This window comes from Ovis canadensis, chromosome 1 (assembly GCF_042477335.2).
Source record: "Ovis canadensis isolate MfBH-ARS-UI-01 breed Bighorn chromosome 1, ARS-UI_OviCan_v2, whole genome shotgun sequence".
Lineage (NCBI taxonomy): Eukaryota > Metazoa > Chordata > Mammalia > Artiodactyla > Bovidae > Ovis > Ovis canadensis.
The window spans coordinates 206,403,232-206,419,118 of NC_091245.1; the positions used below are offsets into that span (position 1 = coordinate 206,403,232).

Sequence of the window (15,887 nt, forward strand, 5' to 3'; positions counted from 1 at the left end):
CAGATTCAACTAGAGCAGCTCTGCCTTCATGACCTTTCTATTGGGCTTCTTCAAGCAATTTCATTTGAAGAACAGGTTCTATAGTTTATAGGAAGAAAAGTTTGACAGCCATGGGTCTACAGCTTTGGCCTTCAGAAAGAGAGTAGTTTTGTTTACCCCATCTCTCATTGCATGACCATATTTTCAGGACCAAAAATGACAGGATTTCAGGACATAAAAAATATTGGAATTTCTGGGACATTTTGATGACATGAGACTAATAGATAGTTTAGTTGAAGTATGGAATGACCTAGAAAATGTGGTCCTGCTACATGATCATCACACCTGTATGTTCTTTCTAAGTGAGCCAGATTCTTGGCTAATAATTCTTTCATCTGTTTAAGAATAATTTTGTCACTGGGTTTTTTACAAAATTTAGCTTTGTTTTCTTTCTTTCAAAATTTAGGTTTGGTTTTTTTTTCTTTAACCCTTCTAATCCCTATTTCCTTTCTCCCTAGATTGCTCAGCTACCTCTGAAACTTGAATCTGAAGTGATGGAGAATGGGGATAACTTCTCAGTGGGGGAACGGCAGCTCTTGTGCATAGCTAGAGCCTTACTCCGTCACTGTAAGGTAAGGCAGTCTGGTGGGTGGCAGAGGAGGGAGTCAGCAGAAGCATAGGAAGATGGAAGAATAGCCATTGCCTGTGGCATGAGGTCCAAAGGCATTCTTGGCTCTGAGCCCAGTGGCAGTTTTTTTTTTTTGGTTGCACTGAATCTTTGTTGCTAGGCTTGGGTGTGGGCTTCTCATTGCATGGCTTAAAGCTCAACATTCAAAGAACTAAGATCATGGCATCCGGTCCCATCACTTCATGGGAAATAGATGGGGAAACAATGGAAACAGTGACAGACTTTATTTTCTTGGGCTCCAAAATCGCTGCAGATGGTGACTGCAGCCATGAAATTAAAAGACACTTGCTCCTTGGAAGAAAAGCTATGACCAACCTAGACAGCATATTAAAAAGCAGAGACATTACTTTGCCGACAAAGGTCTGTCTAGTCAAAGCCATAGTTTTTCCAGTGGTCATGTATGGGTGTGACAGTTGGACCATAAAGAAGGCTGAGTGCCGAAGAATTGATGCTTTTGAACTGTGGTGTTGAAGAAGACTCTTGAGAGTCCCTTGGACTGCAAGGAGATCCAACCAGTCCATCCTAAAGGAGACCAGTCCTGAATATTCATTGGAAGGACTGATGCTGAAGCTGAAGCTCCAATACTTTGACCACCTAATGGGAAGAATTGACTCATTGAAAAAGACCCTGATGCTGGGAAAGATTGAAGGCAGGAGGAGAAGGGGACAACAGAGGATGAGATGGTTGGATGGCATCACTAACTCAATGGACATGAGTTTGAGCAAGCTGCAGGAGATGGTGAAGGACAGGGAAGCCTGGCGTGCTATAGTCCATGGAGTTGTAGAGAGAAGGACACTACTGAGTGACTGAACAACAACCACCCTGTTGAGCGTGGACTCCAGGGCTCACAGGCTTCAGTAGTTGCAGCTCCTGGGTGCTAGAGCACAGGCTCAGTAGTTGTGGCACTTGAGCTTAGTTGCTGTGTGGCATCTTCCTGGACCAGGGCTTGAACGCATGTCTCCTGTGTTGGCAGGTGGATTCTTCACAACTGAGCCGCCAGGGACGTCACTCAGTGGCTTTTTTTTAAGAGAATACCCTGAGATGTTTAACCTCGACACAATTTGGGTATATGGATATTTTGTTTGCTTTTTTGTTTTTATTTTTGATGGCCTCGAGCCTTCAGTTTCCAAGGGCAACTTGTTTCTGTCCTGTGAGTAGTTGTAGTATTGGAAGCCATAGACTTAAAAGATTTTAAAACTGTAAGACATGTCCAGACCGTCAAATACAGTCCCCTCATGTTAAAACTGGAAAAGGGAAGTCCAGAAAAGTCACCCTTCAGAGTCACAGAGCAAGTGAGGTGAATAGTTTGTTAGATCAGTATTTTACATATTTGTGGAAATCAAGGCAAACATATGAATTTGAAGTTATATCAATTCTAAACAAAATAGTATTTTTACATTTGTGTGTACTTATTTAGAAAAAAACAATATATGATATAAAATTCAAAGCCTAAAACACATTTTGGTGAAACCTAGATTAACTAGAATGCTTAAGGTTGGATCCCTCTTTCTCCTCTCTTCCCCGACAGATTCTGATTCTAGATGAAGCCACAGCTGCCATGGACACCGAGACAGACTTACTGATCCAAGAGACCATCCGAGAAGCATTCGCTGACTGCACCATGCTGACGATTGCCCATCGCCTACACACAGTCCTAGGCTCTGATAGGATTATGGTGCTGGCCCAGGGGCAGGTACTGAGCCCCCAAGGGACCTTGGTTTGGCACGTGGCCTTGTCTGGGAGGAGAATTGGCCCCTGGCAGGATTGGGCTGATGGCCCTCGTAGCATTCAGATAAGCAGCCACAGTGACTCCAGCCTGGTTCCTTTTGCATGGGATGCAGCCCTCGCAGTCAAGAGATTGAGTCTGGAGCATGCCTGTTGGGTTCTCATTATGCTTTCCTACCTGCTCTTTTGTTGCTTGTGAACAGTAACACTTTGACTTAGGTCAGAGAGCATGTGTACTTTGTAGTTCACTCACAGGCCTTTTCCAAAGCTGTTGAGACCAGCCACCACACGTCTGCTTTTCACAGTCATGTAGTGGTGCCAGACTTCTTGCTGTTCCCAGCTTTCCCACAAACTGGGCCCCAGGCTTTTTCATTTCCTCCTATTTCCTTTCAGTGCTGTTGGCTATAAACCATCTTGGGTCCCCTAAGCATTTCCACCTCTGTTTACTCATACAGTTCCATCTACCTAAAATGCCCTTTCCTGTGCTCGCTCTCCCGTGTGGACCTGCCTATACCCTGCCTGTCCCATAAGAGAGCCAGTGTCTGCCTCCCCCTTACTGTACAGGGTGTCTGCTCTGGCACCCAACCTCATACCTTCACATGGCCAGCCCCAGGAAGACACTTTGTCCTTATGCCTGTCTCTGTTGGACAGGATAGCTTTTCCTAAGAGCATCCCAGGAGATGTCCTGTTCTCTCTCCTTGGCCAGAGTCGTGTCACACACCTTTGCCCTGCAGCAAGGGAGGCTGGGGGAGTGAGTATGTGGCCTCTGTCTGGAGGCAGGTTCTGCCAGCACACTGTTCCGTTTTCTACTGCAGTGTGATTTCCGGTGACTGCCTAGTAGTCTATCATGGGAATGGATAATTGACTGAGTTGAACCCTTATACTCACTTCCCTTTTGTTTTTCTGCCAACTAGGACTCTTTTCCATCCATAGGTTTGGGTCAGCTTGCACAGCAAGATGCCATTTACTTGGTATGCCTTTGACTTGAGCTGCAGTTTCTTCCCTCTGCAGCATATAGGACCTTTTGATTGATTCCTTCTTACAGAAGGCTGAAAGAATGGAGACTTAATGTGAAGGCACTCTGGAGGTGTCTCTAAATTTTCTCTTCACTAAACTCTGGTTAGTTTTTAAAAAAGAGAGAGAACCCAGGTGGGCATGGCAGAGCTAGCTGAACTGCCACGTTGATTCCATCCTCCAGGGTTTGGGGCTTTGCCCCTCTTCCTGAGCTGTGGATCCTATAGGACACCCCGAGTGTCCCCAAGTCACCTTCCGTTGCTCTCTCCTTCCTCTACAGGTGGTGGAGTTCGACACCCCATCCGTCCTTCTTTCCAACGACAGCTCCCGGTTCTATGCCATGTTTGCTGCTGCAGAGAACAAGATTGCCGTCAAGGGCTAACTCCCCCAGCGCCGCCCACATCTCATTTTTTTGGAGCATTGCCATTCCCTGCCTGGGGCGGGCCCCTCACCGTGTCCTCCTGCCGAAACCTTGCCTTTCCCGATTTTATCTATCGCACAGCAGTTCAGGATTGGCTTGTGTGTTTCACTTTTAGGGAGAGTCCTATTTTGATTATTGTATTTATTCCATATTCATGTAAACAAAATTTAGTTTTTGTTCTTAATTGCACTCTAAAAGGTTCAGGGAACCGTTATTATATATGTATCAGAGGCCTATAATGAAGCTTTATACGTGTAGCTATATCTATATATAATTCTGTACATAGCCTATATTTCCAGTGAAAATGTAAGCTGTTTATTTTATATTAAAATAAGCACTGTGCTAAGAACAGTGCAGATTCCTTTCTATCATTTTTGTACAGTCTGCTGCACTAGAGGTCTGGTTTTGCTATTAGACTATAGGAAGGGTAGCGTGCGTTCTTCCCCAGCTGGCTGTTTCACGGTGCCGGGATTTCTGGGTGTCTGAAGGAAGGAGTGTAGCAGTAGCCGGCCCTCCAGTGGCCCCCCTGCTGCCTTCCCAGCAGCCACGCCGGGGTGGGGCAGAGCGGGGGCCACGGAGGCCGCGCAGAGCACCGTGAATTCTCAGGGCTCCTGCTTTCTGTCCTCTTGTCACCTCACCGCTTCTGTCGGGAGAGCAGTGGGTCAGAGTCCCAGACCCCTCTCCTCCCCCTCCACCGGGACCGAGAATCACAGACCCTTCCTCTGCCAAGGGGGAGCATCCTCCTGCCGTCCTCTTTTCTGCTGTTGCTTCTCAGCAAGCATTGAGTCTGCCCCGAGTGTCCCACTGCCTCAGGTTCCCAATGCTGGCCGGCGCACGGAGCTCTGGCACCTTGAAACCGTTGGTTCCGAGCCCTGGAGCCCACTGCTGCTTGGCCCAATGGTCCTTCTTCATTTGCCTGGCCTCACACCCCCACAGTTGAGTGACAGGGTTCAGGATTTCGTGGGTCTGTTTTCCTTTCTCCCTGCGGTTGCCGCAGAGTCTCTTCCTCTCTCCAAAGTCCGCGACTTTAAGCAGCTCTTGCTAATCAGTGTCTCACACTGGTGCAGAAGTTTTTGTACTGTAAAGAGACCTACCTCAGGTTGCTGATTGCCGTGGGGCTTGGTGTGTTCCCACCAACCCCGGTTGTGCCGTGGGGCCAGTAGCTCAGGTGGGCGTGCTCACTGCTGTCATCCGTTGAATGGTCAGCATTGCATGTCGTGACCAACTAGACATTCTGTCGCCTTAGCATGTTTGCTGAACACCTTGTGGAAGCAAAAATCTGAAAAAGTGAATAAAATTATTTTGGATTTTCTAAAACTCTTGGTGTGGAAAATAATTCTCTGGGAGGGGAATAAGCTGTCTTTGAGTGGCTTTGGAGTCCCAGAACCTTGGATCTGAATATCCAGCAGTGAAGTGACAGAGGGGAGGGGCCAGTAGTGGAGCTGACTGGTTGCAGCGGACGTGGAGTACACCTTGCCTTGAATCACTGCAGTGGGCCGAAGTCCCTTGCAGCCTGTGTCCTGGGCGTGGTCACCAAATCAAGTTCCTGTGCTGCTGATAAGAGTCAGAAGTGGAAAGGGTTGTAGTGAGATCGGTGGCTGTGGAGAAATATGTTTTAAATGAACAGTTTGTTGAGGGTTCTCAGCAATCCAAACAATGTAATTGCTCTTTCAGCCAATTCATTCAGATTAATTTATTGAGAATTAAGTGCCCATTCAAAAGGGTACTCATTCTAACATTTCTCAATATGTCATATTGTATGCAGAAAGCTTTTAAACTATTTGGTATCAGTTCTGCTGAGTCATCAATAACCTCAGATATGCAGATAAAACCACCTTTTATGGCAAAAAGCGGAGAGGAATTAAAGAGCCTCTTGAAAGAGGAGAGTGAAAAAGCTGGCTTAAAACTCAACATTAAAAAAATGAAGATCACTGCATCCGGTCCCATCACTTCATGGCAAATAGATGGGGAAACAATGACAGACTTTATTTTCTTGGGCTCCAAAATCACTGCAGATGGTGTTTGCAGCCATGAAATTAAAAGATGCTTGCTCCTTAGAAGAAAATCTATAACAAACCTAGACAGCATATTAAAAAGCAGAGACATTACTTTGCCAACAAAGGTCCGTCTTATCAAAGCTATGGTTTTTCCAGTGGTCATGTGTGGATGTAAGACTACAAGAAAGCTGAGCACTGAAGAATTGAGGCTTTTGCACTGTGGTGTTGGAGAAGACTCTTGAGAGAGTCCTTTGGACTGCAAAGAGATCAAACCAGTCAGTCCTAAAGGAAATCAGTCCTGAATATTCATTGGAAGGACTGATGTTGAAGCTGAAGCTCCAATACTTTGGCTACCTGATGCAAAAAACTGACTCATTGGAAAAGACCCTGATGCTGGGAAAGATTAAAGGCAGGAGGAGAAGGGGAAGACAGAGGATGAGATGTTTGGATGGCATCACTGACTTGATGGACATGAGTTTGAGCAAGCTCTGGGAGTTGGTGATGGACAGGGAAGCCTGGTGTGCTGCAATCCATGGGGCCACAAAGAGTCAAACATGATTGAGCAACTGAACTGAACTGAACAGCCCCTAACCCAGGTCCTCAGCTCCTCAAGCTGGGATTACATTGGAAGAACCTCCCAAATATCTAACTACCTGCAGGATTTTCCTGATCCATTCTGACTTGTACTCTGACTCAATCTGTCATTGATGTTAATCACACACTCAGGTTTTCAGTCTAATTTCACACAGCTCCCCTGTTTCAAACAGATGAATTCCTTCATCTGTGTTCAATTTGGATCTTTCAGGCTCTTTACAGCCATTCTGTGGGCATTATTGGGGTCTCCATCCGTCCAACTGGCTCCATCTAAGTCACCTCTTGCATGTCCTTTTCCCATCACTCTTGTCTGCTGACTTCCCCTCATCTGGTGTGAGAGGAATAACCTGGCCCGTAGGCCCTGGGAGGACCATCCATCACCTCCCATGGATGACCATAGGAACATGGACCTGCTGCTTTTCCTGCCTGAATCTCAGCTTCCTCAGAAAAATTGGGAGCATAATGTCTATCTTATCTTACAAGGGAAAAACACTGAAAACTGTTTTGCAAGCAAACCACATTCTTTAGCTATTTCTGTGCTTGTGTCCACACCATAGAGATACATCCTCCATGAAATCATGAACTCCACGTTGCAAAGAGTCAGACATGACTGAGCGACTGAAGTGCTGAGTCATCAGAAAGTGGATATTAAACCCAGCCGTTTTTATAAACCAGTATCATAGAAATTAAGGGGCTCAGCTCTTAAGTTAAAAATGTTCCTCAACTGCCACATTTCAAGTGCTTTGTCACCACCTGTGGCCTGTGGCTACACAAACGTATTCAATGGAATGTTCTCGGCATTGTGGAAAGTTCTCTTGGATGGCACCAAGGTCAGCAACCACTTTTTTGGATGCACTGGAATCGCCCTCCAAGAATGGTAACAAGGGTGGCAGAAGGAACCCTGCATGGTCATCCCAGAAAAGCACGCTGCTGCATATGACACTGACTTCCCCTCCTTCAGTTCTGTTCTCTCTATCTTGGGTCTCCTCCCACCTCTGTAACCTGCTTTGTCCCTTTAGGAGGAGGCATTGCCCTGCCTTCTGCCCTCTCCCTTTGTTCTTCTTGCCTGGATTCCTTCACTCCCAGCAGCACAGTGACAGACCTTCAACTATGGGCTTGGTCTGTCTTTAGGGCCAGTCTCTGCTGCCTGCTGAGCACCTCCACTGAGCACCAAGCCCCTCAAACAGCCTTTTGAAAATCAGTGTTCCTTGTCTTAATTAGTGGCTCCTCTGACTTCCTTAAGTCTTTCAGGCTAGAAGCCTTTAGTTATATCAGTTCTCCTGCCCCTTCCCAATAAACTCAGTCACTTCAGGTCCTACGTGTCACCATCACCACCCGCTTCTCTCTCCTTTTGCCATAATTTAGACTCACCTCCTTTCTTTTTTTAATTTGGTAGTTACAGCCTCATTGCTAGTCTCCCTGCCGCAGTTGTCCTCTCCAAATCACTGTATATACCACTTCCAAAATACAAACCAAAATGCAAGTTGATCAAATATTTTACCTTCCAAAAGCCTTCAGGAGACAATTACCTGTAGAGTGGCCTATATTCCTGAGTTTGGCAGGGTGTTCTTTATCTGGCTCCAACCCTCCTTTTCTACTCAGTATTCCTAAATATAAGCCAATATTTTATTTTTTATTTCTTTTTGGCTGTGTTGGGGCTTCATTGCTGTGAAGGCTCTTCTCTGGTTGCAGCAATTGAGAGCTACTCCAGTTGCAGAGCACAGGCTGAGGTGGTTTTTCTTACTTTGGAGCCCCAACTCCAACTCTAGCCCCAACTCTAGGCTCACCAGCTTCAGTAGTTTCTGAACACAGGGGCAGCTCCTGGGTTCAACAGCACAGGCTCAGTAGTTGTTGGGGGGGGGGGGGGGAAGTAGTCATGGTTCACGGGCTTAATTGCTTCAAGGCATGTGGGATTTTCTGGGATCTGGGATCTTCTGGGATCAGGGATCTAACCCATGTCTCCTGCATTGGCAGGTGTATTCTGAGCATCAGGGAAGCCCAAGTTGACATTTTCACACCTCTAAATCTTTACTATTTTCTCAACCTGGAACCTCTTGTCAAACAAATCCATGTTTTCCTTCTTAGGCTTCTCTGGTGGCTCAGATGGTAAAGAATCTGCCTGCAGTGCAGGCAACCTGGGCTCCATCCCTGAGTCAGAAACATCTACTAGAGAAGGGAATCTACCCATTCCAGTATTCTTGCCTGGAGAATTCCATGAACAGAGGAATCTTAAATTCAGTTCAAATACTATGCCTTGCACAATGCCTTTCTCTTAAAACCAAGTTTCTCTTGGTTCCTACAACACTTTGCTCACAAATCTATTTTAAGGTTTATTTCCTTTTGCTTTGTATATTATGGCTGGTTATTTCCTTATATTTCATCCCATGAATATAAACTTGAAGGCAGTAAATAATCTTATTAAATATACCCTTAATTATAAGGTACATTTTGTATACCTTTTAATTCCTGGCTTAAGTATTATGTTTTACATACAGAAGGTACTTAATAAGTATCATACTACTTAGCCAACTTTTGAATGGTGCCTCAGTGAATATTTGTTAATAGAAATCAGTGTTACAGACTTTCTTTATGGTCATGGCAAAAAAAGAATTTAATTTCTCCAAAGGCAAAGAAGTGGCATTGAGGGAAAGAGGCCTTATATAGAATGATGGGGGTGTTGGGGTCCTTTAATGGACTAGAACCTGGCGGTCCAGAGTCAACGATAAGAAAGTGAAAGAGAGAGCTGGAGGGAGGGAGAGAGAGTGAGAGAGAGAGAAAGAAAGAAAGACATGGGGACCCAAGCTCTGATGGAGCAAAAGTGCTTTAATGATCCTTCTGTGAGTATATACGGGCTGTTGTACAAGAAATGTCTTTTGACGATGATAAAGATCAGAAAACCAGATGAGGTACAGCAACCATTACCAAGGGAACAAGGGATTAATAATGGTCACAAGGTCAGGAGGCAACCCATATCTCAAGAAAGGGGTCAAGACTAAGCAGTTTTGTCCTAAGGAGAATGTTTACTGAAGGAGATTCAAGCCTGTCTCATCCTATGACCTCAGTCCTGGGAGCAGCTTGCCGCTCCACTAGTTTCTGACAACAGAAACTGACAAGGAACAGAGGATTTATGAGAAACAGCACGTAAGAATACTCCTGTTAAACATTCCCTAACAACTGGGAATACCAGAGAGTCAGAATGCCCAGTATTTGAGGTGTGGCTCAATGATGTGACCTCTCCTCTCCTGCCCCTTTCCTGATTGATCACCTAGAAATAGGGCCCAGACTGAAAGGAAATGAGCCATGGGGGTGGGGGGGTTGTGTCACAGAAAGGCTCAGCTACTGAAAACTGACCTTGCACTGATGGTTGCCTGCTGATCATGTGCCATATTTTCTAAAGAGCTTCCTTTTTTTTTCCCTGATTATAAAAGTAATGCATGCTTCTTGTACAAAGTTTGGGAGAATGCAGACAGATGCAGTGAAGAAACCCAAAACTGCCTGAACCCTGCCATGGCAGTGTGTTTAGAACCATGGCCGTAGCAGTGTCCCCCATCTCACGGGTTCTCCTGCCCTGTGACCTTGCCACCATCCCATGAAGAGATGGGGTCTGTTTCTCCACCCCCTTGAGTGTGGGCTCTGTGATGACTTTAACCCACAGAATGTGGTGGTTCTCTGCTAGTTCAGAGCCCCTTTGTGGCCTCGAAGAGTGGCTGCCTCTTGGAAGCCAGCTGCTATGTCAGGAGTGCATCTATCGGGAGCGTTTTGTGAGATTTATAGAGCACATGGAGGGTTCCAGGAGGGTGAGGGAGCGTGTAGAGAAAGAGTGAGGCCAGGGAGTACTGAGGCACCCAACTTGTGTGTGAAGAGGCCACTTAGGGAGTAGAACCTCCAGCCCCCATCCCAGCTGATGCCTCGTGGATTAGAGACGAGCTACCCCACTGAACTGTCCCCAGATTCCTCACAAAATTAACTTTTTTAAAGCCATTACATTTTGGGGTAGTTTTACAACACTACTGAAGCAACCATTACCCCCAAAATAGCCAGTGTTACCTTGTATTCTTTATAGCTTTTTCTAAACATGCATTTTTTTTCTTTTTAAAAAAATTATAAAAAATATTATGGATGTGTTTTTGTTAGACACTAAGAAAGCACTTAAACATAAAAAATATAGACAGTGGAAATGCATCTTAATCACATCCTACAAAGAAGGCAACCACTATTAACAATTAGATCTATATTTTTCCAGGTCTTTTTTCTAAACACATAACAGCATTATTCATTTAAGACAGAACTCATTAAACACAAAATTAGGATAACTTTCATCCACAGTTTGTATGATCTCAACTAATATATTGTGAATATTTTCTCATGTCAAATATTCTTCAGAAACATAATTTTAATAGTTTTATAGCATTTTATTATAGAGATTCATTTATTTGTTTCATTAAAAAAATATTTATTGAGCATATAATATAAGGCAGGCACTGTTCTAAGAAGTGAGAAGTGATAGTACAGTAGTGAGTGAAACAGTAAACATCCTTGCCCTCATGGAGTTTACATCTTATTGGGAGAACTGGTAATCAGTAAGATATGTGGAATATTAGATAATGATAAGGAAGAAAAAGAATAAAACAGGGAAGGGCACCAGAGGGTAAATTTTAGAGAAGCTGGTCAGTCTTACTGAGAAGATGGCTTTGGTGCGCTGTTCATAGGAACAATCCAATTTTGCTGGATATTTAGGTTGTTTCCATTTTCATTTTTCCATATTTTGACTTTAAATTGATTTTTTTTTTAATGGAGAAGAAAAGAGTGGCTTATTTCTTTGCCAGGCCAAAGGGGAACGCATTAGGCTAGTGCCTTAGGAACTGTGCCTCTTAAAGGCAGTTTTCACATCACCACTTTGTGCTCGCGCAGCTCATAATTCCCTGAATCCAAACAGATAGAGCGTGCTAACTGCTCTAACCAGCCAAGCTTTGAGCAGCTTATCACCATGACCCCACGCCTGTCACAGAGCAGTGTTGTGCTGGAGGTATGGAGTGAGAGTCCTGCTCCTGTAGTCACTCTGAACCCAGGCTTCCTCCCTCCAGTCATTCTGCCGACCTCTAGACCTAAGTCCTCAGCCAGCTCCTCTCTGTAAGGCTAGTAAACCAGGGAGGAAAGAGCATGGCATGTTGAACAGGAAGTTTTTGTGGGCCCTGCCTAAAGATGGTATGTATTGCTTCCACTCAAATTCCACTGGTTAGAACTCAACTTCTGTAGCTGCACCTAGCTTCAAGGGAGGCCATGCAGTGTCTAGCTGTGTGCCAAGGAGGCGGAAACTGCTTTGAGGACAAAGCAGCTTTGGCAAATACCTAGCCACCTCGGCTGCAGGGAATTCGTGACCTGGCAAAGCCCGTTTCAAGGTATAGAAACAAACTACTTGTCTCATAAAATCCTCTATTTCATAATAGGTATTGATTTATCATATTTTAATTAAGGTTTCAAACATAATGATCTTTATAACCTATCAGTGTTTTCACCTTTGACTGGGAGCGAGAGTATTCATATTATCTGAGCACCAGTGTGCCAAGCACTGCAGAGGCACCTGCAATATGACCTTATTTAATTTTCTCAGTTATTATACTGGGTGGTAGTGGTGGTAGTTTAGTTGCTAAGTCGTGTCTGACTCTTCAGACTCCGTGGACTGTAGCCCACCAGGCTCCTCTGTCCATGGGATTTCCCAGGCAAGGTTACTGGAGTGGGTTGCCATTTCCTTCTCCAATTATACTGGGTGGGTGTCATTAAACACATTTTTCTGATGAGGAAACAGGTCCACAGAGATTAAGTTCTCTCAGGTCACACATGCAGTATGTGGTAAATTATACAGAATTCAAACCCAGATGGTTTGATTCCAACTACTTGTAGTCCTCTTGCTTTAGAAATAAATGCACGTGCTGGACCATATCATTTCTAAGATTCCTTTCGGCTACGATTCTTTTTTTTTTTTTTTTGGCCACGGCCACCCAGCACACAGAATCTTAGTTCCTTGAACAGGGATCGAACTCTTGCCCCCTGCAGTGGAAGCGCAGAGTCCTAACCACTGGACCACCAAGGAAGTCCTTCCAATTCTGGTTACTGTTGGTCAAATACACCCTGAAAACCCTGGGTCCTGGTAACCTCACCTGAAGCATAGCTCCAGAACTGCGTCCCTCCTCCTAGCTCTCACGAGGGAGATGAAGTGTTTCTGCAGGCAGGCAGTCACCTCTTTCCCTGGGAGCTTCTTCCTGCTCCTGCTGCTGTTTCCCACCTGAGCCCAGGCCAACTCCCACCCGCCCCTCTCAGGGGGACTCAGCATAGGAAGATGAAGCCAGCTGCTGCCAAGTGAGAACAGTCAGCGCTGGGAACTGGTCTCCCACAGCCCCCTTCCTAAAGGGAAGCCCCACCTCCCAGCTGGGGGAGGCACTGTGGGCACTCGGTTGCTGGGGCAGAAACACTCACCTTGCCCAGAACCGTTGGTTGTAGGGACTGAGGGACACTGTCCTGACCTGGGACAGATGTCCTAACAGCACCTGAGCTTCCTTTGTGTTCTTGACAAAGAATCTAGTAGGCTGCGGTCCTGGGGGCTAGTCTAACCACTGATGACAGAAAACGTGTTCCTTTCCCGTGGGCCTGTGAGAGACCGTCCCTCCGAGCCCTCAAGGATTGCGAGCCCTCACTTCTCATTCCCATGTTACTGACCAAGCCGCTCTTCCCTCCCAGCTTCCCGGTACCTGAACTCTAGCTTCTTCGGGATTCTTCCCACCACCCCCACCCCACCTCACATCTCCCCGCAACCCCTCACCCCCCACCACCCGGCCCCAAACTATTTATGGAGCATTCATTTAGTTCAGTTCAGTTCAGTCACTCAGTCGTGTGTCCGACTCTTTGTGACCCCATGAATCGCAGCATGCCAGGCCTCCCTGTCCATCACCAACTCCCGGAGTTCACTCAGACTCACGTTCATTAAGGGCTGGGAAATCTGTTGAGTGCTGAAGATCAAAAACAGACACAGGTAGCTTTGAAAAAGAAGAAAAAAATGTCTCTCTGTCTCTCTCTTTTCCTCCTGCCCTCCTCTGTGATCCTCTGCTCTTGTTCCAGGCAGCCAGCACCGGAGAACAGCTAGCATCTTTCACCACCCGGGAGGTGCCTGGACCAGCTCTGCCTGGGCTCTGCAGACACCCTTTCCTCCTGTCGGCAGTATTCTTTACCTTGAGGTCATGCCTTCTCATCTTGAGTGTGGAAGGATCTAAAGGTCTAATACAAGGATGTGAGCCCAGGGCCACTCCAAAAAGGCCTCTGGGTACCCCCTAAGACCAGCCACAAGAGTTCCCTGCCCAAAACTGTCCAGACTAGCCCACCAAGCTGCCTCATGGAGGCCAAAATCTTGAAGCAATCAATAGAAGGGTTTTCCCTAGAGCTGTGCTGTGCTCAGTCGTTTCAGTCGTGTCCGACTCTTTGTAACCCCGTGAACTGTAGCCCGCCAGGCTCCTCCATGGCATTCTCCAGGTAAGAACACTGGAGTGGGTTGCCATTTCCTTCTCCAGGGGATCTTTCCTACCCAGGGATTAAACCCACATCTCCTGTGTCTCCTGCACTGGCAGGCGGATTCTTTACTTGCCTAGAGGAGCCTTGGTGCCTATTTCCTTTGGGAGCTCAGCAGTTGATCAGGACTATAGGCACTCCGTCCTGGCCACACACCAGGTGATACAACCACTGACATTCATAGGTAGATAAGCAAAACAATGCTTGCCTGAGATAAGCAATACCACCCATTCCTAGGTATGGCCAGGTTTTCCCCATAAATCACGCTGCCTGAGACGAGCCTCCTTGTACCCACAGAGAGACCGCCCCTCTCTGCTTTCAATACTTTGTCCTAGGTCAGTATTGGAGTCACCCTCAGAGTTGGGCCCATGAGAAAAGCTGCTCATCTTCCAAAAGATCTCTGTTGACAATGTTGTCTACTAGGTAGCAGACTCGGGAGACCCCTTTCAGAATCTGCTGTTGGGAAAACTCTTGGCTTCTCGATGGAGTTTCTGGAGCACAGTGTGTCTCCACTCATTCCAGCTGACAGGAAGCTCAGGCGCTGTCAGGACATCTATCCCAGTTCATTTCCAGTGTCCTTCATAAGATTTTGGATCTTTCCATTTGACTGTTTAAAATACATTTGGTGTTTTTAATAAAAGCTTTCCTAAATCTTGTTTGCATGGAAGGAATAAGCTGAGTATAATAAAGACATTGGTCCGGTTTGTGAGTAATTCACCTGCCCCTGGAGCTCTGTGGAGGCAGAGGGTACTAGATGTGGGTGTGCCTATGTGCTTTCCTGTGGGGAGGGCATTGACTGCCCTTTGCCATGCTCTTCAAACACCAAGCCTCCTCCTGAGCCCTGGGATCCTACACCTGGGCAAACAGTGGCATGGGAGTGTCTTTTGCAGCTTCACTCACCCTCTTCAAATTTAGGTTGAAAGAAAGCAACTCCCTGTGGGAACTGGAACACTCAATAGTATTCCCAAGGCCGAGACTTCATTGCAGTGAGATGTCGTGTCATCATTTCCCCACTTGCAAAGCCTGGAGACTTTTAGAGTTGGAGGCTGGAGGCTGTTCGTGGGGAGTGGTCAAACAGGGATCCTTTGGAGAATGAAAGAGACACAATTATTATTATTATAACATGCAAAGCAGGGTATGTCCCTGAGGGCTGGCCTTTGCCCAGGTTGCCTGGGTCTGGTCTGTGAGTCTGACCCTCCTTTAGTTAGGGATCCGGGGGTCTCCCAACCTTTCCCAGAAATAGCTCCAGTTCTCTGGGGACCTCCTCTAACTGCCCAGAGCCCACTGCATTTGTTCCCACTCACTTTCAGTAGGCACTAGTTGCATTGTGCAAATTCAAAACAAATATAAGAAGCACAAGTCCCTCTCTTTGTTCATGTATACTGAGATAAACTTAAGGACCTCTCCTCCCCCACCTCTTTCCATTTCTTTTATCTCTCGTGGTCTCTGTTCCTCCTTATTTTTGCCTCCTCCCCTCTAGAGTGGAGGGAGAGTTGGGGCTGGGGCTGCAGATAGCCCAGACCTTGCTGGTGCCTGTGGAGTGTGTGTGTGGAGGGGAACACCCTCCAGGCCCTAAGTGCAGGTTAGGCCGGGGGTTTGGGTGGATCTCGAGATGAAAGCAGTCTTTTATCTGACATCTGTCACACTGCAAGAAGCAGTCTGTTTGGGGAAATAGCTCCTGCCTGGGGCACAGGCCCCTTAGCTGAGGCTCTGATATGTAGTCCTTATCCACTGTTTCTTCAAAAGCCTTGGAAGGCAGTCCTCCTGGATGGGGGAATGCAGAGAAAGGAAGAGTGAGTGGAAAGGGCATCTTAGTTCCGAAGAGAGGGTTTCTGGGTGCAGCATAAGACAGGATGCAGAGGCAGGCCTGGGGCCAGCCTGGTCCTGTGAGGAGGCCTCTGCAACTGCATCA

General features: G+C 46.4%; 1 protein-coding gene across 5 annotated transcripts in view; it reads left to right on the plus strand.

The window, feature by feature from the left end:
* ABCC5 (ATP binding cassette subfamily C member 5) overlaps positions 1-5,144 on the plus strand; it is an 81,584-nt gene extending 76,440 nt beyond the window's left edge. For all 5 annotated transcript variants that reach the window (XM_069579561.1, XM_069579564.1, XM_069579566.1 and 2 more), the window contains 3 exons: positions 498-611; positions 2,196-2,360; positions 3,687-5,144. In XM_069579561.1, coding sequence (XP_069435662.1) covers positions 498-611; positions 2,196-2,360; positions 3,687-3,788 — 381 coding nt within the window. In that variant the 3' untranslated portion in view covers positions 3,789-5,144. The remainder of the gene's footprint in view (positions 1-497; positions 612-2,195; positions 2,361-3,686) is intronic.
* Positions 5,145-15,887: the final 10,743 nt, after the last annotated feature.